Source organism: Rhinoderma darwinii, chromosome 3 (assembly GCF_050947455.1).
Source record: "Rhinoderma darwinii isolate aRhiDar2 chromosome 3, aRhiDar2.hap1, whole genome shotgun sequence".
NCBI classification, from domain to species: domain Eukaryota; kingdom Metazoa; phylum Chordata; class Amphibia; order Anura; family Rhinodermatidae; genus Rhinoderma; species Rhinoderma darwinii.
In genome coordinates, this window is record NC_134689.1 from 404,793,814 (window position 1) to 404,818,679 (window position 24,866).

The 24,866-nt window shown below is 41.4% G+C and overlaps 1 protein-coding gene across 1 annotated transcript in view; it reads left to right on the plus strand.

The window, feature by feature from the left end:
- Window positions 1-24,866, plus strand: part of LOC142750559 (mucin-17-like) — a 37,636-nt gene that overhangs the window by 3,823 nt on the left and 8,947 nt on the right. Inside the window, exons 3-10 of the mRNA XM_075859557.1 lie at window positions 1,527-1,628; window positions 8,112-8,233; window positions 9,929-9,987; window positions 11,338-11,486; window positions 13,300-13,362; window positions 14,146-14,311; window positions 18,356-18,514; window positions 20,080-20,183. Coding sequence (XP_075715672.1) covers window positions 1,527-1,628; window positions 8,112-8,233; window positions 9,929-9,987; window positions 11,338-11,486; window positions 13,300-13,362; window positions 14,146-14,311; window positions 18,356-18,514; window positions 20,080-20,183 — 924 coding nt within the window. The remainder of the gene's footprint in view (window positions 1-1,526; window positions 1,629-8,111; window positions 8,234-9,928; window positions 9,988-11,337; window positions 11,487-13,299; window positions 13,363-14,145; window positions 14,312-18,355; window positions 18,515-20,079; window positions 20,184-24,866) is intronic.

Genomic DNA, 24,866 nt, shown 5'->3' on the forward strand with positions numbered 1-24,866 from the left:
GTTATCTCAGAGACATCCCTTTCAAATCAAAGCCGCCGTGGCGATCAGCTGATAATCGCAGATCTGGTTCCTGGCACTCCCTGTGAATACCTGACTTTGCCAGGGGAGGACTTACAGTGGCCACTGCCCGAAAATGTAGTTTTCAATGAATGGCCGTCATGTAATACTTGGACAGCTGGAGTTCATGCAAGCTGGGAACCCCCATCTATGATATTCATATGCCTTACTGGTTTAGGTGTCTTATGAGGACATATCAGCTCTGAGGGAATAAATGGGCTGTCCACGGTTTGTGGCCCCCTATATTTTCCCACAGCGGAGAACACCTACAAAGAGTAGCTGTTGCTCTGGAGGACCTAACACATCCCTGGTTTACACAGACAACCCATTGATTTCAATGGGAGATGTGTAAAGCTTTATTTCACCTGTGGTGGTGCTGCAGGGAAATAGAACATTTACAGTTTACAGTTGATCGCTGGAGATCCCTTTTATAGGACACTGTCTGATCAGCTCATTCTCAGGGCATTTATCGAACACATAAATAGTTTTTATGAACTACACAAAGTGATTAAATGATAAAGTGTCATTTCATGTACTGTGTGTTATACCTGTAGATACATAGCATGCACTGGTGATGTTTAATGGGGGCGTAACAGCAACATCACTCATCTTAGCATTGGTTCTAAATGTTGGGTGCTGATCAAACCTGGTAAATGAATAGTACTGATGCAGCAGAGCTACATTTTTGATAACAACACAATATAAAAGGTTTACTGTAGTACGATTGAAAACCACAGATTACGCATTGTGATATCACAATCAGTTGAGTTAAATGACGGTTTTGTTACATTTGTACAATCTGGGTGATACTTATTTCATAGGTCATCAATCTTTATTTTTTTTCTACTTTAATCCACTATTGAGGCATCATTATCATATGTGCATATATACATTCATTATATGGTCTCCCATCTATACACATGATCAAAATAAAAAAGTTGTCCACGTACAACCATCCTAAAGTGAATTGTCAACTCTGTCTCTATTGGACAGTCCAGAAAACCTTCCGCCTAAGGTCACCTTATGTCTGGGTTATAAAGACCAGAATAAAGGGGTTGTGTAGTCCCAAGAAATAGATAGTCAATCCTCAGGATAGGCTAGATCGGTCGGAGTCCGACTCCCGGCAAACTCTGCCGATCAACTGTTGAGCACAGTGTGAGCAGTAAGGGAAATGAAGGAGAAGCAGCGCTCGTACGAGAGATGCGGCCCCTTAAGACAGCTGATTGGCGTGGGTGTCGGGAGTCAGATCCTGACCCATCAGATATTGATGGCCTATCCTGAGAATAGGTCATTATTTGTTTGGGACTGGACAACCCCTTTAAGGTTACATGGAGATGATCTGGTCAACCTTACTGCCTTGGGCCATGGGGTACAACACAGCATGCCCATTATATAATTCACCATTAATATAAGAACAGTCTGCTATATGGGCATTGTATTGAGCCAATGTAATGTTATCTCCTCCACAGTACTATGTCAGAATGGTGGCTTCTTCAATGGTAAAATATGTGTCTGTGCCATACATTTCTTTGGTGACCGCTGTGAGTTTATCTCGGGTAGAATAGAAGTTGGTAAGTATTTCTCATTCTTTACTAATACCCAAACTAATTATATCTATTCCATTACCCCTAGTGTCAGCTGTTTTTTTTTTAGTTCTGCTCTATTAGGACACCGTTGATAAGTGTCTATTGGCATCTGACGTAGTCGGCATCACACCTCCTGGTTCATCAGATGCTAACACTGCTGATTTTTTACCCTCTTTACAGTCTTTTAAGCTTCTACACTGCAGCTCTGCTTTTTCAGATTGGCTCCTGTGTATAAGCACAAGCTCACCATGAAGCCAGTACATAAGGAGCTTTTTTCCATTACAGCAAGGATATGAATAATTATAAACTAAAGTAACTAAACCACCAGAAAAGAATATTAGGTAATTGACACACTTATATTAAGGTAAATGAAGTAAAAACAGACAACACTCACGTCCTGATGCAAAAAATAAATGTAGCCGCTTTAAGGCTATGTTCACACGGGGTATTTTGCCGAGTTTTTTGACGCGGAAACCGCGTCGCAAAACTCGGCAGAAACGGCCCGAGAACGCCTCCCATTGATTTCAATGGGAGGCGTCGGCGTCTTTTTCCCGCGAGCAGTAAAACTGCCTCGCGGGAAAAAGAAGCGACATGCCCTATCTTCGGGCGCTTCCGCCTCTGACCTCCCATTGACTTCAATGGGAGGCAGGAGAAAGCGTATATCTCGCTGTTTTATGCCCGCGGCGCTCAATGGCCGCGGGTGAAAAACGGCGCGATAATTGCCGCGAAAATCTGTGTGCAGGGAGAGGAATATCTGCTTCAAAGTTCCAAACGGAATTTTGAGGCAGATATTCCTCCCCCAAAATACTCCGTGTGAACATAGCCTAATCCGGTCTTGCAAAGTTTCGGCTCAACAGCCTGAGGTTCTGTTTTAAGATATGAGAAGAGTCTTCTGTGCTCAGATGACATTTTTAATAACTTTTTTACATGAATTCAGAATTCATTATTATAGGTGTAGCAGAGCTAGGTTTGTCATTTAGCTCTCTTAAAATGTTTTTAGTCACTTTCCATAAGTTTGCAGATAAACCCACTGAATTCAGGTGTCCATACATATTAAATTGTTACAATCGAATTTTTAAAGGCCTTGGGAAACCTTTCCCTAGGTGGTGTTGTGGGTAGAAACTTATATTAGGCAGGTTGGATTTTACCAGTTTTATCATATTCTTATGCATATTATTGGGTGCATCTGGACCAGAGTTTCCCAACCTTTTCAGGCTCGAGGAACCCCTGGAAAAAAAAACAACAATTTCCTCAGGCCACCCCTGCCAAAAATTGTTTACAAAAAGACAAAAAAAAAACAGCTAAAAACAAGCACTACACTCTAAGGGTATGTGCACACGATGAGAGGCTTTTACGTCTGAAAAGACAGACTGTTTTCAGGAGAAAACAGCTGCCTCGTTTCAGACGTAAAAACTCCTCCTCGCATTATGCGAGGCATCTTTGACGCTCGTAAATCTTGAGCTGCTCTTTATTGACTTCAATGAAGAACGGCTCAAATTACGTTGCAAAGAAGTGTCCTGCACTTCTTTGCCGAGGCAGTTAATTTACGCGTCGTCGTTTGACAGCTGTCAAACGACGACACGTAAATGACAGGTCGTCGGCACAGTACGTCGGCAAACCCATTCAAATGAATGGGCAGATGTTTGCCGACGTATTGGAGCCGTATTTTCAGGCGTAAAACGAGGCATAATACGCCTTGTTTACGTCTGAAAATAGGTCGTGTGAACCCAGCCTTAGGGTATGTTCACACTGCGTTTTTTTGTAAGGCAGGATAAAAATCTGCCTCAAAATTCCAGATTTTGAATTGACCGCGTTGTTTGTCGCTTTTTCTTTACGTTTTTTGCGGTGTTTTTTGTCCACGTTTTTTTAAGCCGTTTAAGCTAATCCAAAAACCGGAGGCAAAAGAGCTCCAACCGAGTGCCGCAGCCTCCTATTAATATCAATGGGAGGTCAGAGGCGGAAACCACTCAAAGACCATCAGCCCCCCCCACACAGTAAAATGACCATCAGCCCCCCAATAACTGTAAAATGATCATCAGCCCCCCACTCACAGTAAAATGACCATCAGCCCCCCAATAACTGTAAAATGATCATCAGCCCCCCACTCACAGTAACATGAGCATCAGCCCCCCCCCACTCACAGTAAAATGACCATCTGCCCCCCACTCACAGTAACATGAGCATCAGCCCCCCCCCCACTCACAGTAAAATGACCATCAGCCCCCCACTCAAAGTAAAATTACCATCATCCCCCCATTCACAGTAAAATGACCATCTGCCTCCCACTCACAGTAAAATGATCATCAGCCCCCACTCACAGTAATGACCATCAGTCCCCCAATAACAGTAACATGATCATCAGCCCCCCACTCACAGTAAAATGACCATCAGCCCCCCACTCACAGTAAAATGACCATCAGCCCCCCAATAACTGTAAAATGATCATCAGCCCCCCACTCACAGTAAAATGACCATCAGCCCCCCAATAACTGTAAAATGATCATCAGCCCCCAACTCACAGTAATGACCATCTGCCCCCCACTCACAGTAACATGAGCATCAGCCCCCCCCACACTCACAGTAAAATGAGCATCAGCCCCCCACTCACAGTAAAATGACCATCAGCCCCCTACTCACAATAAAATGACCATCAGCACGCCACACACAATAAAATGACCATCAGCCCCCCACTCACAGTGAAATGACTATCAGCCCCTACTAACAGTAAAATAACCATCAGCTCCCACTCACAGTAAAATGACCATCAGCCCCTCACTCACAGTACAATGTCAATCAGCCCCCCACCCACAATAAAATGACCATCAGCCCACCACTCAAAGTAAAATGACTATCAGCCACCCCCCCCCCCCCCCACAGTAAAGTAAGGGCCTGTTCACATCACCGTTCATTTCCATTCCGGGGGTTCCGTCTGAGGGTTACTAGACGGAAACTAGCCGGAATGGTGACGAACGAAAAGCATTAGCGATGTTTCCGTCACCATTGAGATCAATGGTGACTGAAACGGAAGCTGTGCTGTCAGTTTCACTTTCCGTTGCGGGGTTCACCAGACAGAAACCTCAGACGGAACCCCGGAGCGGAAATGAACGGTGATGTGAACAGGCCCTTCCCATCAGCCACCCACTCACACTAAAATAACCATCAGCCCTCCACTCACAGAAAAATAACCATCAGCCACCCACTCACACTAAAATAACCATCAGCCCTCCACTCACTGTAAAGTGACCATCACAGAGAGAAATTGTGCTTACTCCTGGGGAAGGCATAAATAAGGAGGTATACATGTGCAGGTTGTTATTATGGGATGTCAGAGGACATTACAAGGAGGAGCTATAAGAGGAGAGAACTACAACTCTCAGCATGTTCAGGCTGTTATTATGGGATATCAGAGAATATTACAGGGAGGAGGTATAAGAGGAGCGAACTATAACTCCCAGCATATCCAGACTGTTATTATGGGATATCAGAGGACATTACAAGGAGGAGCTATAAGAGGAGAGAACTATAACTCCCAGCATATCCAGACTGTTATTATGGGATATCAGAGGACATTACAAGGAGGAGCTATAAGAGGAGAGAACTATAACTCCCAGCATATCCAGACTGTTATTATGGGATATCAGAGGACATTACAAGGAGGAGCTATAAGAGGAGAGAACTATAACTCCCAGCATATCCAGACTGTTATTATGGGATATCAGAGGACATTACAAGGAGGAGCTATAAGAGGAGAGAACTATAACTCTCAGCATGTTCAGGCTGTTATTATGGGATATCAGAGAACATTCCAGGGAGGCGGTATACGATGGAAGAGCTACAACTCCCAGCATAACCAGACTTTTATTATGGGATATCAGAGAACATTACAGGGAGGAGATATAAGAGGAGCGAACTACAACTCCCAGCATATCCAGACTGTTATTATGGGATATCAGAGGACATTTCAATGAGGAGGTATAAGCGGAGAGAACTATAACTCCCAGCATGTCCAGGCTGGTATTATGTGATATTAGAGGACATTAGAGGGAGGAGGTATAAGAGGAGGGAACTATAACTCCCAGCATAGCCAGACTGTTATTATGTAATATCAGAGGACATTACAGGAGGAGGTATAAGAGGAGAGAACTAAAACTCACACAATTGCTGAAAAACGTAAAGACATACTTACCCTACCCAGGTCCGCAGCGTTGGCTCCTTTCCCTCCGTCAGGCTCTTCTAGTGGGAAGTGATGGGTGGTTCTTGTAGCAAACGTGCGTGCGTGCGTCACGCCTGGCTACAAGAATAGTTTTTAATAATCGTCAGGGGTCCGTGCGTCATGTCTGCTACCAGAATAGACTGAGTAAGCGTTGGGGGCAGAGCTTGTAGCAGACGTTGCGTGTGTCACGTCTGCGACCAGCAAAAGTTTTTTGTTTTTTTTGTTTGTTTTTTTGCGGTGGCTGAGCGGAGTGTCGCGGCACCCCTGGGCGGTTCTCACGGCACCCCGGTTGGGAACCACTGATCTAGACTGTTGTTTTGTAGACATCTAATTTGCATGGTCTACTTAAACATTAAATCCACCAAATCTAATGTTTTGTGTATACAGCTCCTATGCAGACCTTTGTGTCAAACTAGAAACCCTGTGCAGACTAATACTGCAGTCATGTGCTACTCAACTTCCTCTTAGACTTTTCTTGCTAACCAAAAGACAGAAGCAGAGGGGGCACAGGAAACAATGCAGGGGTTTTCCAAGATTTTGGAATTTTCAAGGTGGCAGTGGGCCCACTTACTTATAGGCACATATGGCATTTTAACCTATGAGATACTCTCAAAATATGCAATTATCCAATGGGTTTGCCTGGAACCCTATAGTCGGAAACATTTAAACATCACAAGTAGTTAAATCAAAGAGTATTTTGGCCAAACTTGTTGTAATGGCGGGGTAGGGAGACAGACAGGTGAGCCCTAATCTACCCGCCACTCAGTCCCTGCCTACTTGCAACGACCCGTCCTAGGCAACGGGGTACAACTGGGTGACGGTCCCTACGCTCAGTAAGTGCAAGACAGACAAACAGACAAGGGTACACAGAAGCTAGGGAAACGGGGCAGCTGCCCATGGGAACACCGTGAGCAACAAGAGTAGTGAACGAGCCGAGTCAAACCTGGAGTGAACGAGGTACAAAAACGCTGAGCAGGAGAGTGGTCAGAAAGCCAAGGTCTATAACAAGCAGAGGATGAGTAGTACAAGCAGTAGCAGCAAGGCCAGGAAACAAGCAGAGCAGAATCACAGGCAAAGGAGGAACAGGAAAGGCAGGTATAAATAGACAGTGGGAGGGAGCTAGCTCCGTCTGGCCAGGCTGTGATAGGCCCTCCCACTCCTAAGCCTGCCATCCTGAGTGGTGGAAGATGGAGTCAGTCTCACCGACATAGGAGCAGGTGCAGACTGATTGCCCACGGGCGTCGACACCGAAGCTGTGTCTGGCAAATCCTTTACACCTGTAGACCCCTCTCACATTGGGTTTCCTTGAAAAGATACTATACTGTCTTACTCTGGTCTTATTGAGCTCCCCCATGTTCCTTAGCGTACCTATACACATTAGATCAGTGTTCGCTGAACCTCCTGATTTGGTTAGGCTCGGCCAACCATCTAATGTGTATGGGGGCCTCCTGACTCTCCCCTGTTGGAAGATGTGGGAAAAGAGAAGGATCGGGCAGTTGGATTTCCAGATGCCCGATCCTTTTGTTCGCAGGAGAGAAAATCCTCCGCCAGAGAGGTCTGGCAGCGGCTTTGAATGTTTTTTTACTTACTCCCCTCTCCTCATTCAGAATACATCCATGCGCAACTGATGTGTATGAGGAGATAGTGAGGAATTGCGGTTGGCCGAATCCTGACCTCAGTACTTCTAAACAGTAATAACTATAATAATACTTAACTAACTGAGTCTACCACTCTTTAAGACTCCCACTAGCTGAGGTTTCAGGCCAAATTCTAGTATTGGCTTAGAGAATTTAGTCAAAAAGAACTTCTCTAAGTCAAATATGAAAATTCTAAAAACCCATTTAGGTCCATGTTTTTGTCTTAAATTTGTTGTCCACTTTGCACAATGACTTTTTGCTAGAAGGTTTCCCTGATGATAAACTGATCACAAAGTGTGTCACTGCTGGGACCCCCAGCAATCAGCTGAAATCTGTGGGGAAACCCTGCAGCAAGTATTTAATTTCTTTGCAGCGCCACTGCTGGTGAAATGAAGAATTACACATTTCAAATTAAAATCAGTGTGTAGTGTGATGCCATGGGTGTGCTGTGTCTTCCAGAGAGAGAGAGAGAGAGAGAGAGAGAGAGAGAGAGAGAGAGAGAGAGAGAGACACTCTTTGTAACCACTTTCCACTCGTTAATTTTTAAGGGTCAATTGTTTTTTCAATAAAAACTCACGAAAATATCGAAAACTTTTTTTCCATGTTTAATTTATTCAGAACCAAAGATTAATGTCACTGTAAACGTGGAGCTGCGATTTGTAAATAGAAACTTCATTCAATGTTTTTATACCACCTCATGTCAGGAATATGTAGAGTTTGAAAAAAATGTCAAAGAAGAGGTGAGTTACACTTTTTTTTATAGGAAACATATAAATAATAGTCTTTAATATGTACAACATGATATTTTATTATTCTAAATATATATTATTATTATTATCACTCTATCTATGATTATATTTTATTATTATTATATATATTATTATTATTATTATTATCATCACTCTATCTATGATTATATTTATTATTATTATACATATTATTATTATTATTATTATTATTATTATTATTATCATCATCACTCTATCTATGATTATATGTATTATTATATATTATGCTATTATTTTTTTATTATTATTATTATGATTATATTTATTATTATATTATGTTATTATTTTTTTAAAATTATTATTACTACTATATTTATCATTCTATTTTTTATTAATAAGCTGGTTGGAGAAGTGAATCGAGGACCGCACATTCACAATATTACTCAATGAACATGAACAGGAGGTTCTTAGTTAACATTTTGATCAAATTGTATAAGCCCACTTGCCACTTCATGGGTCCCTACTCTATTGGTTGCAGCACCGCATGGCAGCGCCCGCCACCACAATACCGCACCTGCAGAGGGAGTGTCATGTCCATGGCCGCGGGCCGTCAGGGTCACTCACCTCCTGACCGCCGCAGCCATGGTTCTGCGTGCGCTGGCCCCAGTCTCCTCCTCAGGAGACGCCAGCGCTCACTTCCGATTACCCTGGCTGGGTCCCATAGTTTGCATGCTCGTGCCCGCTCTTAAAGGGCTAGCGCGCGCACTGGAGTTTAATGTCAAAATTAGCCCATGAGTACCCTGGATTATAAGAAGGGCCCAGCCCCTTCCTCCCATGCCTGAGCGTTGTTGTCGTACCCTAAGTTTGTCTAGCAAATGGTCTCCTAGTGTTTTCCAGTTTCCAGTGTTCCCCGTTCCTGTACCTGTATCCTGTATCCCGTGCTATCCTGGTCAAGTGCCGTGCTGAGCTGTAGTCGTGCTGTACTGTATTCCATGCCTGTCCTGCTACACCACGCCTGACGTCTACCTACTGCCTAGTCCCAGCCGAGCCTGTCATTGCTACTGTGTGAGCTGCCACAGGTAAACTATGCGAACTATAGACTGTGACCTGCGTCCTGTTGGCCAGGTGTCATACCGTCAAGGCAGTATGGCCCAGTGGGTCCATGCACCCAACGTGACAGGGAGCAACCCAGAAGCCCAGCAACACCCCTGCTACCAGGCCAAGCCATCTTGGTTCTGGGCTACTTCCCCCCACAAGTGCAGCACCACAGCAACAGACACCACCATACGGCACTTTACATGTTCCCCAGTGGCCAACTGAGAGCACAAGAGCAGAAACACTTATGAGGTCATTCCTTAATTAAAATCAGCTGGGTTAACAGCGTGGAGTAGGGACCTACTTATCAGAGGTCGCCGCGAAGTGGCAAGTGGGCTAATACAATTTGATCAAAATGTTAACTAAGAAGCTCCTGTTCATGTTCATTGATTAATATTGTGGATGTGCGGTCCTTGATTCTCCTCTCCAACCAGCTTATATTTTATTAATATTAGATATTATGTTATTATTATTTTTTCATTATTATTATTACTATATTTATCATTATATTATTTATTATAATATTATTAGTGTTCTAATTTTTATTAACAATACTATAACTACGGTTAGATTTTTTATTATTATCACGATTATTTATATTTTTTATTGTAGATAAATTTGCTCTACAACAGAGTCCCCGGGTACAAAGATGTGAAGATACAACACATAAGGTACAAGGCTGTTTTATATTGTTTGTGTTCAGACTTCTAATTCACACAGAGATTTTCATCAAGCAAAAATTTTTTGCCTCAAACTTGTTTTCTGGAGGTGTTTTCGCGCTTTTTTCGAGGATTAGATGTTTTGATTGGTGGGGGTCCGGCAACTGAGACTCCCACCAATTACTAAAATGAATTGGCAGAAGCGCTGAGCCGCTTAGTTTCTGTTTGGCTTTTTCCAGAAATCGATTTAGCGGTGTACGGGCTCAATAGAAAGTCCACGAGTCAGTACACCGCTACATCGGCTTTCCAGAAAAAGCCGAACAGAAACTAAGTGGCTCACACGAGCGCTTCTGCTGCTTTGTTTTAGCAAATGGTGGGGGTCCGAGCACTGAGGCATGTCAGACGTTTGTTGAATGTTTAGTTACCCTTTAAAAACTGTGACCAGTTTTTGGTCAAAAACCACTCCAGAAGAACAGCACATTTTTTTTTCTGCCACCTGCTGATTTCAATAGAGGTTCAGAATGGGAAACCGCTCCAAGATAGGGCATTATGCTTCTTTTTTCCAAGAGTGGACAAAAAGCATCTGGAAAAAAAGCCTCTACCTCCCATTAAAATCAATGGAGGAAGATGAAAAACTGCCACCCAATCTGCATCAAAACTGTGTGTGTGACCCTGGCCTTACAGAGACTTTATATCGGCATTTTTCTAATACAGAGCTCCAAATCCTGAGTTAAATGATAAAATTCTGACCCACAAAAAAATATATAAAAGTTAGCTAATAAATTATATACACTCCAGAATGGTTTAGAAAACAACAACAAACTATAACTCATTGCGCAACAAACAATCCCTCATACAGTTATATTGACAAAAAAACTATGTATGGCTATTAAAATGTGGCGACGTCAGTTTTTGGTTCTTAAAACACGCTTCTGTTGTGCAAATGTACTGAAACAGAAAAAAGCTATATATATATATTTAGTATTACCGCAATTGTAACGGCCCATAGAAAAAAAGTTAACATCTTATTTATACTATACAGTAAATATCCTAAAAAAAAAATCACAAAGAGCAATGCTGGAATTGCTATTTTTTTTCTATTCCAACCCAAATAATGAATAAAAGTTAATCAATAAATGATATGTACCCTAAAATGTGGCCAATAAAAACTACAGCTCATACAGCAATAAAAAAAAACAAAAAAACGCTAACATACAGCTACGTCGATGGGAAAATAAACAAAAATCCTATGTCTCATGGAATGACACAACTAAAAAAAAGAAAAAAAATTGTTCGGTTTTGAAGACCCAAAATAGATTGCATCCTTAAGGGGGTTAATGTATTGTGTTATATTTCTGGCAGGAACGGTAGCGTCATTGTGAATCATACCGTAATCGTGGAAGTGGAGTATATACTTTCTGTTGACCTCAAAAAGTCGTATGAGACTGTACGTCTTAATGTGGGGGCTCGGTTGAAAGAACTGGAAAATAACAACTGTACAAGTGGAACATGTAAGTACCTACAAAGTAGGATGGAACTGGCCCAACACAGTGTCAATCAATCCTCTAGTTGGCCCTACCCCTGACACCATAATGGGCTCGTAATTGAACAAGGCCACAAAGCTCCTGCAGAAGACAACCCCATCTTAAGTTGACTTTGGAGACAATCACTTAGCTTTTGGGTCTATTTTTTGGGGGTTATTGTTAAATTACTAAGGTCTTATTGATGATCCCTCCTCTACGTGATATGATAACAATGCTATTAAGGGCCCATGTGCACATGTTTTGTATAGATTTAGGATGGGCCCTCAGACCCGATTCCTCCGGGGGGCCCAAAGTACCCTAGTCCGACACAGTTACAAAGCCCTGGCAGAAAAAACGTATTTAATAAGACAATAATGGCCAATGCTCCTCCAACCCATCTGGACCAACAAGTGTAACCATTGTACCCACATATTGCCAAACTATATTACTATAACATAGGGTATATAGTACAGGCTAAACAGAGTTCTAGGCAGCTATATACATAGTGATAATTGCTTGGCGACATATAACATATACCAGTTCTATTACAGCTGGTGGAAGAGCAGGGTATTAGACAGTCATAAAAACCCCCATTGGTCTAATACACAATGGAAATGGTAAGATATTACGTTGCACATTCATATTTGGGTGGTTCCTGACTTTGACCCATCCTTTATGTTACCTATTCCCAGATAGCAGATAAGTATGTAAAATCCATCCCAAGGTGGCAAGTAACAAACACAAAGTCCAATTTGTAGTGGAAAATTATATGCATTGATCCGACTCCTTGGTAGCAGGTATCATATACACCTTTTTTATTTTTTTACTTTTTCTGATAGTATTTCTATATCTTGTACAGATAGAAGCTGTATCATTCTCTCTTAGCCGATTCCGTCAGTTTAGTTGAGAGCGGGTACTGTGTGTCTCTGACACACGGAATCCATCGAATAGCGGTCACATTTAAGATGATCTACTTTGAGGTGATCGATATTAGGTGGATCCTGTTGACCAACTCTCAGCCGAGCTGTCAGTTCAGCTGAACTGACGGAATGGCTGAGAGAGAACGATACAGCTTTTATGTAAGCAGGATACATTGAAGCTGTATCGTAAATAGTAAACACAAAATAGTAATAAAAGTCAACCCAAAAAGTGCAAAAACTTTGATTTAATAATAATGAAAAAAAAAACATTCAAAGGTTTTCATAGCCTTTAAATTGCCAGTGGTATAAACAGGGACCATTCATCCTCTGTACATACTCAGGGTCAAATGCACTTGTTTTAAAGGGGAGGGGGCTACAAGTGAATTGGTATCTGGTAGAAACCCCCCTCAATATACAGAATCTCCAGGAATTTACAGACATTTGGTAACCCTGGTTCAAAAATATTCATAGTGATTTGGGATGATGGAAGGGTTAATGGAGATGATTTAGAGCAGGAAACTGTGCCTATAATTGAATCCAGTTTAATCTACATATGTAAAACATTCTTTCTTGGGGTCAGAGCTTTATTTTTGACAGTCACATGATAAAATTCTGTCTGCCTGCATCCACCACTAGAGGGAGCTCACTGCAGAGGGACGTACAGCCCCTATGAAATTTCATTAATAAATAGATCCCCACTAGTGCCCTCTAGTGACGGCAGAATTAATTTTATTATGGCCATCACACCCAGTGGAACCATATTCCCCAACTGTAACCTAGCTGAGATAAATTTTAGAGATATTTTTGGAAAAAAAGTTGTACAGAAGAGGAAAAGCCCTCATCGAAAGATGTTTTTCTCACTTTTCCTTTTTTATTTCCAGTTCCCCTCTGTATTAATGGGACACTCCCCAACATAGAACCAGTTCCAGAACCAAGCATGGAGGGTCAGTGATAGCCAATTACTTCTCTGACAATATGATGTTGTTGATGTTGTTGATGATGATGTTGATGGAAATGAGATAATGATGATGTTGATTATCATTATAGTGATGATAATGATGGTGATGATGTTGTTAGTGGTGATGATGATTATTATGATGATAAAGTGGTTGTCCCATACTGCACAACTGATGACCTATCCACCGGATGATTTGTGGGGGTCCAACACCCAGACCCCGCACCGATCAGCTGCTCTATTGGCCTATGCAATGTATGGAGCCGGAAGCAGTTGGCTCCGGTCACGGAATAGCGGCCGTGCTGCAGAACTGCAGCTCTGTTCCTATTAAATTGAATAGGAGCAGAGCTGCATTACTGTTGCTCGGCTGCTATTCCGTGACCGGAGCCAATTGCTTCCGGCATGGATGTCCGGTGCCCGGATGCCACCGTAGAAGCTGATCGGTGCGGGTTCCGGGTGTCGGACCCCCACAGATCATATAATGTTGACCTATCTGGTGGATAGGTCATCAGTTGTCCGGGAGTGGAAAACCCCTTTAATGCTGATGATAATGATGATGATGTTGTTGATGATAATGATGGTGTTGTTGATGTTGATGATAATGATCATGTTGTTGATGTTGTTTATGGTAAAGATGATGGTGATGTTGTTTTTGGTAATGCTAGTGATGATGATGATGATGTTGCTGATTGTGAGGGTGATCCTGAGGGTGATGTTGATGATGATGATGATGATGATGATGATACCACAATTTTTCTCCTATGTTACACAGAACTCTGCAGGAAAACAATTCCGGACAATTATGAGAATTTTTTTACTCCAATTCTAACACATTCTGGTGTCATCTGCTTATCTGACTGCGAGGAACAGTCCTCAAATTGTAAAGACTGTAACAATGGCATCTGCCAGATCCTCCCATATACTGGAGCCCGCTGCAGGTGGGTTCATGCAGTAATATCATTAAATAAAATTAAATGGGTAGTACAGAATTAGAAAAACATATCTGGTTTCTTCCATAAAGAACGCCACACCTCATCATGGTTTGTGTCTGGTATTGCAGCTGAGCTCCATTGAGGTGAAAATGGCTGAGCCGCTATACAATACACAACCTGTAGACATGGGTGGCAGTGTTTTGGAATAAAGCAGCCATGTTTTTCTAATTCTGTACAACCCCTTTAAATTGATTAATTAATTTGGTAAGGCCGGACTTCCACCAGGACACATTGTGCGAGATGAACTCTGGTAGTCAGCATCTGTTCCAAGGTGGCCTTTGATGGATTGGTATGTAGTGCCGGATGATATTTATATGCTGGGGTATTTATGGCATATGATCGATAGTTGGTCAGTGGTATATTAGGTATTCAGCTCTAGATAGACAGTTATTGATTTTACCATATGGTCCTTAGAGGCCAGTGGTATATTTCTAATTCATTGTGTGGTCAGTGGTTTGTGTGGTCATTTCTTATAGATGCATTATTCCATATAATAAGTCCAGTCATGGTTGGACATTGGAATATTCAGCATCAATCCATGTAGCTCAATTGTTAAATAGAGCAGATCCTACAATATTCACTACATTGTAGCAGTTCATTCAATGAATATTCAATAAAGTTAGAATCAAAGTGTTATTTCACCCCTTCCCGCCATTTTGAGTTTTTCATTTTCGCTTTTTACTTCCCACCTTCCAAAAGCCATAACATTTTTATCTTTATGAACTTAGATGTGATCGGTAACAGCTCGATCCTGCATGTCAGAGATTTTCAGGACCCGCTGATCAGGACCGGCATTTGGGGTGCGAGACCTGTGCGAACGCACAGGGCGCATCACAACAGCAAGAAGAAGGCTGCGCTGGAACCCCTCCCCTTGTGTTCGGGGCCCTCGGTATGTGTGGCCTAGTGGGTACACATACCCACAGATCATGACAGTTCTTGTGTGGCGTTATTATTCAGTAAAAGCATGAGGGTATTATTCAGTCACTATGTGGTTATGGAGTGGCAGTATATTGTCCTTCTATGTCCTATTGAACCATACATCTGGCCCTCCTCTTTCTAACGGCTATTGACCACGGCATCTAAGGGGTTAAACAAACGCGATCGTAGTAATCTACGATCTCGCTTGTTGCAGTGAAGTGTCGGCTGTGACATACAGCCGTCACCCACAACTTATTAAATGCGGGATCAGCCCTTGAGCCCGCTCCATACTTTCCCTCCCGGCTTCTGCCATATGTATATCAGATGTCAGGAAAGGGTTAAAATAAAAATAACTATGGGTTCCTTCAATATAGCATTCAAATTTGATTTGAGTATTTATAACTTGTTTAGCATAAATCAGGAATATATGTAAATATACAAAACTTTGTAATATATATTATTGGTGAAAAGTGGCATCTCCCTTACTTTCCAGCAGCCCGTGCTTTTCCTTTCCCTGCCTTCTGTAAATATTCTAATAAATCCTCTCAGTCACCCAAAAAATTCTATCTAGAGTAAAACAGTAAATAGAAGATAGGATGGAGGAGGGAGAGGAGGGGGATGCAGCTACAGTTTTGTCTCCCGCTATCTCTTTGATTTCCTGAAAGAGACTGTTAACTACTGGAGTCAATCTTAACTCGTAGAGGTTTTATATGACAAGGATCTTGCTCTTGGCAAATGAACTTCTGAAGACCAATCTTCCTTCTAAGCCTTTGCAGCTAGCAGTGCAGTTAGAAACCTGGGCACTGTTCACTGTAGGATGGGCGATCCAGATGAGTATCCGATATATTGTCATACAGCAACCAGAGTCACAGTGCCACATGGCATAGAGGCAAATAGTTTTCATGTCTATACCAACATCCCTGGTGGTCTAGGGTAGTGGAGAGTGGGTGGGCGCAGATTTTCCCTGGGAATATTTAGGAAATCTGGCTCTACTGCCATGCAGCTTAAGGGGACTAATGCTAAGGACAAAAATTATTAGGGTTGGACATAGACAGCAGAGCGCCCCACTGCAGAAGAAAGTGAGGGGCTCACCATGGAGCAAACCCTTTGCCAGTGTGCCATGTTCTTTGATGGATTGTATTCCACTGTAATTGTGAGACATGGGAACCATTACCACAGTCCCTATATGCTATCTAGTGGATGGCAGGTACTGTTGTTATTTAAAAAAAAACAGCAGTGGGCCCCTTTGCCTTCTGGGCCCCTATTCAACTACACAGACTGCACATATAATCTCTCCTACCCTCGGCTTTGCCCCTGGGTATGACAAGTTCATGGCTTAAAGTATGGAAAGTTATGGAATTTTCTATTATGCTTTATGTTTCAAATTTCGGGATGTATGCTTGCTGTCAATAAATGAGAACCTTCATTGATCACTTCGATTGGATAAAAATCTGTCAATGATTACAAGCAGAGATCTTGAAAATCATGTATAATTGTTGCATAAAATCTAGTCCAAACTTGCCCGTGTTTCATCATGCAATGATCCAAAGAACGAGCACATTATTTTTTTTTGTATTGTTTTTTAATCACTTTATAAATGCTGAGATGTAGAACAGCAAATATTTGCAGTCTTATGTAGGTTTTTATTGAAGCATTTAATTAATTAGGGTAATAAACCACAGATAGATAAAGGTTAGAAAAAAATCTAAAAAATCCATTGGCTTGATATATGATAAAGTCGTAATTTCTGGACTTCAAACAGCTGTATCCAGCTTACCAGATAATATGCGTAAGAAGATAATGAACCAACCGATGTTCAGTGGATCCTAGACTACCTGTCCACGAAATCAACAACCAGTTGAGGAGCTGGGTCTTCAGAGAGGCCATCTTTGTCCATGTATGAGTGCAAGGGTGTGCCATACCATAGAGGGAGAATATATAACCACTCTAGGGTATTTGGAGAGAGGGGCCCCAGCCCTGGTTAGTCCTATCTCTTTTGCTACCTGGTGGCATGAAACCCCTATTCAGGGTGGAATTAACAAGGGTTGGAGAATTAGTCCAGCGCTACTTGATTGTCATGGCCATCACAGACTTCCGCTGTGGCCAAGTAGAGGACCGTAGTAGGTACAGGTAGTATAGGCCTTCAAATGATTTACACTTCTGACCTCTTGATGAACATATTATGTATAAAAAATATAAAGGTACAAAAATACTGTAAGTTACAAAAGAATATTAAAACAAACAAACAAATAAAGTAGAAAAAAAATGGAAACATTGCCCATGCCAACCCAAACCATTCACCCAAGACTATACGTATTATACTGTATATTAAAATGACCAAGCAGAATAGAGAACCCATTCTAATACTTTACTTTAGTGTGGATGTGCAATTAAAAATAAAATACTATAAATTCAAATAAAAAATAGTTTTTGTTTTTTGTGCAATTTACCCCTAAACAAAGGAAAAATAATATTCTAATAAATATTATATGAATTTTTTTTTTTATGTTTCATCGGAAAAAAAACAACAACGCAAAAATTATTTTGATAGCCCGTGAAAAACAGTAAGGGTCACCACCTGCGCAAAATTACTAAAAGGTTTCTGGTCATTTAGGACCAAAACACCCTGGTTGTTACAGGGTTAAATCTAATGGCACATATTTATTTGTTTAGAATGCGGTAAAACCAGCCGTGTGGGTGCAACATGGACCATTGTAAACCAGTGTTTCATCTACATCAGTATTATTATACAGTACATAAGCAGAGAAGTGTCTCCCCCTAATGACTGGTGGTAGATAGTCCTTGGAGATATTTAGCTCATACCGTTGCTTTCATGGCTGATTACTCTATGGTGGAAGGTCCAACTTCACATCTATAATGGACCATTGGTTTACAATGATAAATCATTGGTTCTGAAGATACTCTTACATCCTCCTCAGCTGCTGCTTGGGCTTCTTGGTACATGGCCTTCAAAAATGAACAAAAAGTTTGCTGTTCTTTCCTTGCCAAATCCCATGGTTACCATGCTTTATTTTTTTGCACCTCATGTAATGTTGCTGTGTTTTTACACAGCTGTTCGCAAACAGATCAATACGTCTACACTTCTGGGAACTGTAAGGACAAGATGTCAAAGTCAGCTATCTATGGGGGACTTGGAGCAGCCATCGGTGTTTTATTAATAATTCTTCTCATAATGGGATTCTTCCAGTTCAAACAATGGAGAAAGAAAAGGTGAGATCTTCATATATTTTTTAATGTGCAGTATATATGGGATCTAGACTGGCATTGTTGGTTGATATTACGTACCCATGTAGACCCTACAGTATGCCTATTGTGAGGTAAACATTATGAAGCTAAGCTATCATCCACCATCATATTTGTGCTGTATTTGGGAAGAACAGGACCAGTTTTGAACCAATACTGGGTCATCACTATACTTCTTGTGAAACATGGTCCATCTTCCTGGTGCTCCAATGCCCATGGTTTGTTGTGGCCCATCACTATCTGGTCATTCACATGCTGTATCTCCTATACTCCATCTTGCACACCATTATATACATTTTTTGGCTATTTGAGGGTGTTGGGGGCGGTAACATGTTCATAATGCAGTGTAAAGATCATGTTATTCCTCTTTCCATGCAAAACACCTTTTGCTAGAAACAAAAGAGGGAATAGTGTGACCTGTATGCACCCTTGCAGACCCATTCTGTCCCTGTAAAATTAGCGGGCCTCATGTTTTAACTTTATTGCCTATTAAATTGAGCCCATATAGGTAACTGTCAGGACCTTGTGCAGTGACCCTCGAAAGGTGGATGGCAGCCAACGTGCTATAGTATAGTCTACAATATTATCTGTACTCCCGCAGCTCTGTATGGGACTAAAAGGAGTGGTTATCATCTTCTAGATGTTCCATTTCATTAAAGAGAATGATCAGCTATCATCTGACAGCTGCTCCCTTTTCGCGGGAAATACATGTTTAAGTAGGGTTAAAAATAATAAAAATAAAAATTCAGTAGCTAATAGAGATAACCAAACCCTTAAGTACTCTTTTTTTGTACTCTATATTGTCTTTGGTTATTCTTGCACCCAAGGTCAAAGTTATATTAGAGGGTCGTGCCAACTGTCTAAATATAATTATTTTGACATATATCACCCTTAATGCATAAAGCAAAATCTGAAACAATAGGTGGTTCCAATCATTTTTGTGTCTGCCATAGTAGCAGGTCATATCACTTCTTTAGGGCCAGGGAGGTTTTGGAGCCTCAATATAACGTACTTAATGAGTCCAATGTTTTTGAAGAAAGCCTTGACAATTTGAGCCACCTTGGTTCTGATGTATCTCCAGTAGATATGTAACCATGTAGTGTTCCTATTGCTTTTAGGCCAAAAATACAGCCGATGCTAAGATTGAGTACTAGTATAATATGTAGACAATGGGAGAAGTTGGAATACTCCAATACCAAAAGAAAATATATGCCGGGACACCAAATTTCAGACTTCAGACTGTTTTTTACTGTTTTTTACAATACCAACATAAACCCATTCAGTCATTCGAATAAGGTGTGGATGGAGTGATGTTGGGTTTAGCGACAGCCAATATTAAGAATTTTCATTTAATGGGTCTTTTCGGGGAGTATTTTTGCAGTAGGACAACAATTTCCCGTTAGCTCAATTATGTATTCCAAACACCTGACCATATGATGTGCCAGCAGGAACCGGCTGGTACGTATTAATAAATATCTGTAGATGGGAATATATGTCTTATAGTAACTAGTTAATGTTTTCCTACCCTTTAGGGATGAAATCAAAGATGACTGGTACTCTGACATTGATGATGTATGGAAGAATGAGCATTCCACCATGAACTTCAAAAATAATAATAACAACCTACAAGAGGAAGGTATGTATTGTATTACGAGTATTGTTTTTGCTATTCAATAGGTTTGTTGTCCATCTCCATTCTTGTGAATGGGGAAGAGCTAAAATTCCAGACAAAGCCCCTGGACAAGAGTTGTGCTGTTTCTGGAAAAAAACAGACCCTTTTTTTCCTTTCCAGACAGCATCTTTAAGCAAAATATAATAATAGAATCTAAGTAAATGTCCATATTATCCATAGATACCTTCAGAACACCATGCAGACACACAATGGTAGGTTTTTGTGCGAGAATTGCTCATATAAGGTTCTGCCACATCTCTATTAGGCCCAATCAGGCCTTTAATGAGAAGAACCCAACACCTGTTTCTCCTCAACCATCCAAATGCAGATATTTTGTGTTATGATCATTGTTTACTGAACAACCCAGTTTATAACCTCAGCATATAGACAGATGATTAGACATACAACTTAAGGTGCAGATTTCATGGTTCCTTCAATAATGACAAGCCACCCAAATCCTGAAGAAGCAGAGCATCATCACACCATTACACTGGCATCACCGTGTATCATTGGTTGGTATATTGTTCTTACTGAGGAACGCTGTACTTGGTTTACATCAGACTTTAGAAAACCTGTAGTATACAAAGAGTTCCACTATTGACTCATCTATCCATAGACCTTTGGGAATCATTCACTTGGATAGCAATGGTTTCCGCTTTGCTTCTTTCACGTGCATCTCATTTTTGCATAATCTCTTATTATGGAGTCATAAGCAGACCTTATCTGAGGCTTAAAAAGGCTCTGTCACCACATTATAAGTGCCCTATCTTGTACATAATGTGAATGAGAGAAATGAAAATGCGGCACTCACCCGTTTGCAAATCTTCTTAACTTTATTGTGTCATCTTAGCGAGGGTAAAGGCATTACAGGGAGGACAGCTAGTTGTAGGTTACAGCCTGTTTCGCGCTGGGAGGTCAGAAGAAGCGCGATCTCCAGCGCGAAACAGGCTGTAACCTACAACTAGCTGTCCTCCCTGTAATGCCTTTACCCTCGCTAAGATGACACAATAAAGTTAAGAAGATTTGCAAACGGGTGAGTGCCGCATTTTCATTTCTCTCATTCACATTATACTACAAGATCGTCTGTTTTTATGCTGAGCACCGCCCGAAGTTTGCTTAAATGAGGAAACCCTGACTCCACTTACATCTATCTGCCTGTTTCCATGCTGTGAAGATTGAGAGTGGTGCCGACTTCCCTCTATTGTGCTATCTTGTACATGATGTGATCGGCGCTGTAATGTAGATTACACCAGTGTTTTTTATTTCGAAAAATGAACATTTTTGACGGATTTATGACCTATTTTAGCTTTATGCTAATGAGTTTCTTTATGGACAACTGGGCGTGTTTTACTTTTGACCAAGTGGGCGTTGTGGAGAGAAGTGCATGACGCTGACCAATCAGTGACCAATCAGCGTCATACACTTCTCCCCATTCATTTACACAGCACATAGTGATCCTGCATTGTTCATTATGTGCAACCACATACACACACACACACACACACACACACACACATTAACGTTACTGCAGTGACCTGACAGTGAATAGACATTACTACCAGCCAGGACGTGATGTCTATTCAGAATCCAGACACTTCGGTAACGTTTGTGTTCGATTTACAGCACAGCAAGCATAATCTTGTTTTAAATTACAGTTTACAGAGTAATCTCACAAGATTACGCTTGCCTTGCTGTAAATCTCACACAAACGTTAGCGAAGTGTCAGGATTCTGAATAGACATCACGTCCTGACTGGTAGTGATGTCTTTTCACTGTCAGGACACTTGAGTAACGTTAATGTGTGAGTAAGTGACTGCACATAGTGATCTAGCTAGATCACTATGTGCTGTGTAAATGAATGGAGAGAAGTGTATGACGCTGATTGGTCACTGATTGGTCAGCGTCATACACTTCTCTCCACAACGCCCACTTGGTCAAAAAGTAAAACACGCCAAGTTGTCCATTAAGAAACTCATTAGCATAAAGCTAATATAGGTCATAACTCTGCCAAAAATTATAGTTTTTCTAAATAAAAAACTCTGCTGTAATCTACATTACAGCGCCGATCACATCATGTACAATATAGGGCACTTATAATGTGGTGACAGAGCCTCTTTAAGAAGCTACTACTCTGTGGATATTCACTTTTGGCTACTCCTTGAATTTTTTACCTCTATGTCAAGTCTTCAGGATTCGGACATACACTAGTTGCTTTTGCTGAAGTCAACATTCTTGATCTTTATAAATAGTTTTGTAGGCCATACCAGATATATTTGGCATTTCGTTCTTTCAAATTTATTTTTGCCTTGTCTCTGGAGTTTCCATGTAGACATTCTCTCATTGTAAGGTTCAGCATATTCAGGTTCAGCTTCAACATGGCTGGCCCCAATGAAGCCTAATGGACTTCAATTGGCTGAATCTGATTATCAACTAAATTTAATCCGTTGGCTCACTGTGTATGTGAGGTGGCTGACTGTGTTTCTTTCATGTGGGCGATATGGATTTTGGATAATTCTGTTCTATATACAATGCATTCGGAAAGTATTCAGACCCTTTCAATTTTGTCACATTTTGTTATGTTGAGGGCTTGTCCTAAAATAAAAAATATCATGTTTTCCCCACCATTCTGCACTCAATACCCCATAATAACAAAGAATATTAGCAAACGTTTCTAATTTATTGAAAAAGAAAACCTAAAATATTGCATTGACATAACTATTCAGACCCTTTACTCAGGACTTAGTCGAAGCACCTTTGGCAGCGATAACAGCCTCCAGTCTTCTTGGGTTTGCACACCTGGATTTGGGGATTCTCTGCCATTCTTCTCTGCAAATCCTCTCAGGTTGGATAGGGATCGTCGGTGGACAGCCATTTTCAGGTCTCTCCAGAAATGTTTGATTGGGTTCAAGTCAGGGCTCTGGCTGGGCCACTCAAGGACTTTCAAAGAGTTGTCCCTAAGCCACTCCTGTGTTCTCTTGGCTGTGTCCTTAGGGTCATTGTCTTGTAGGAAGGTGAACCTTCGGCCCAGTCTTAGGTCCAGAGAACTCTGGATCAGGTTTTCATTATGAATATCTCTGTACTTTGTTCCATTCATCTTTCCCTCAACCCTGACCAGTCTCCCTGTCCCAGCCACTGAAATATACCCCCATAGGATGATGCTGCTGCCACCACCATGCTAGGGATGCTATTGGGCAAGTGATAAGCAGTGCCTGGCTTCCTCCGGATATGACGCTTAGAATTGAGGCCAATAAGTTCAATCTTGGTTTCAACAGACCACATAATCTTGTTTCTCACAGTCGGAGAGTCCTTTAGGTGCTTTATTGCAAAATCCAGGCAGGCTTTCATGTGTCTTTTACTGAGGAGAGGCTTCCTTCTGGCCACTCTGCCATCAAACTCAGATTGGTGGAGTGCTGCAGTGATGGTTGACCTTCTAAAAGTTTCTCCCATCTACACACAGGATCTTTGGAGCTCAGCCAGAGTGACCATTGGGATCTTGATCACCCCTCTTACCAAGGTCCTTCTCCCCCCCACTTAGTTTGGTCGGGCGGCCAGCTCTAGGAAGAGTCCTGGTTGTTCTAAACTTCTTCAATTTAAGAATTATGGAGGCCACTGAGTTCTTGAGAACTTTTAGTGAAGCAGAATTTGTTTGTACCCTTCTCCAGATCGGTGCCTCTACACAATCCTGTCACTGAGCTCTACAGGCAGTTCTTTCCTCCTCATGGCTTGGTTTTTGCTCTTAGGGTATGTGCACACGTAGTGACAAAAAACGTCTGAAAATACAGAGCTGTTTTCAAGGGAAAACAGCCCCTGATTTTCAGACGTTTTTTGAGCAACTCGCATTTTTCGCTGCGTTTTTCGCGCCGTTTTCGCTGCGTTTTTTATGTCCGTTTTTGGACCTGTTTTCATTGGAGTCTATGAGAAAACAGCTCCAAAAACGTCCAAAGAAGTGTCCTGCTCTTCTTTTGATGAGGCTGTATTTTTACGCGTCGTCGTTTGACAGCTGTCAAACGACGACGCGTAAATTACAGGTTGTCGGCACAGTACGTCGGCAAACCCATTCAAATGAATGGGCAGATGTTTGCCGACGTATTGTAGCCTTATTTTCAGACGTAAAACGAGGCATAATACGCCTCGTTTACGTCTGAAAATAGGTCGTGTGAACCCAGCCTAATATGCATTGTCAGCTGCGAGACCTTATATAGACAGGGTTGTGTCTTTCCAAATTATGTCCAATCAAATTAATGTACCACAGGTGGATTCCAATCATGGTGTAGAAACATTTCAAAGATGATCTAGAAAAATGTGAGGCCCCCAGAGCTAAATTTCAAGTGTCATAGCAAAGGATCTGAATACCTATGTCCATGCAAAATTAGAGTTTTTCATTTATAATAAATTTCTAAAAATTTCAAAAATTTTGTTTTCACTTATAAGTGGTGTACCCCAGGGTTCAGTGCTGGGACCACTATTATTCAACTTATTTATTAATGATATAGAGGATGGGATTAATAGCACTATTTCTATTTTTGCAGATGACACCAAGCTATGTAATATAGTTCAGACTATGGAAGATGTTCGTGAATTGCAAGCGGATTTAAACAAACTGAGTGTTTGGGCATCCACTTGGCAAATGAAGTTTAATGTAGATAA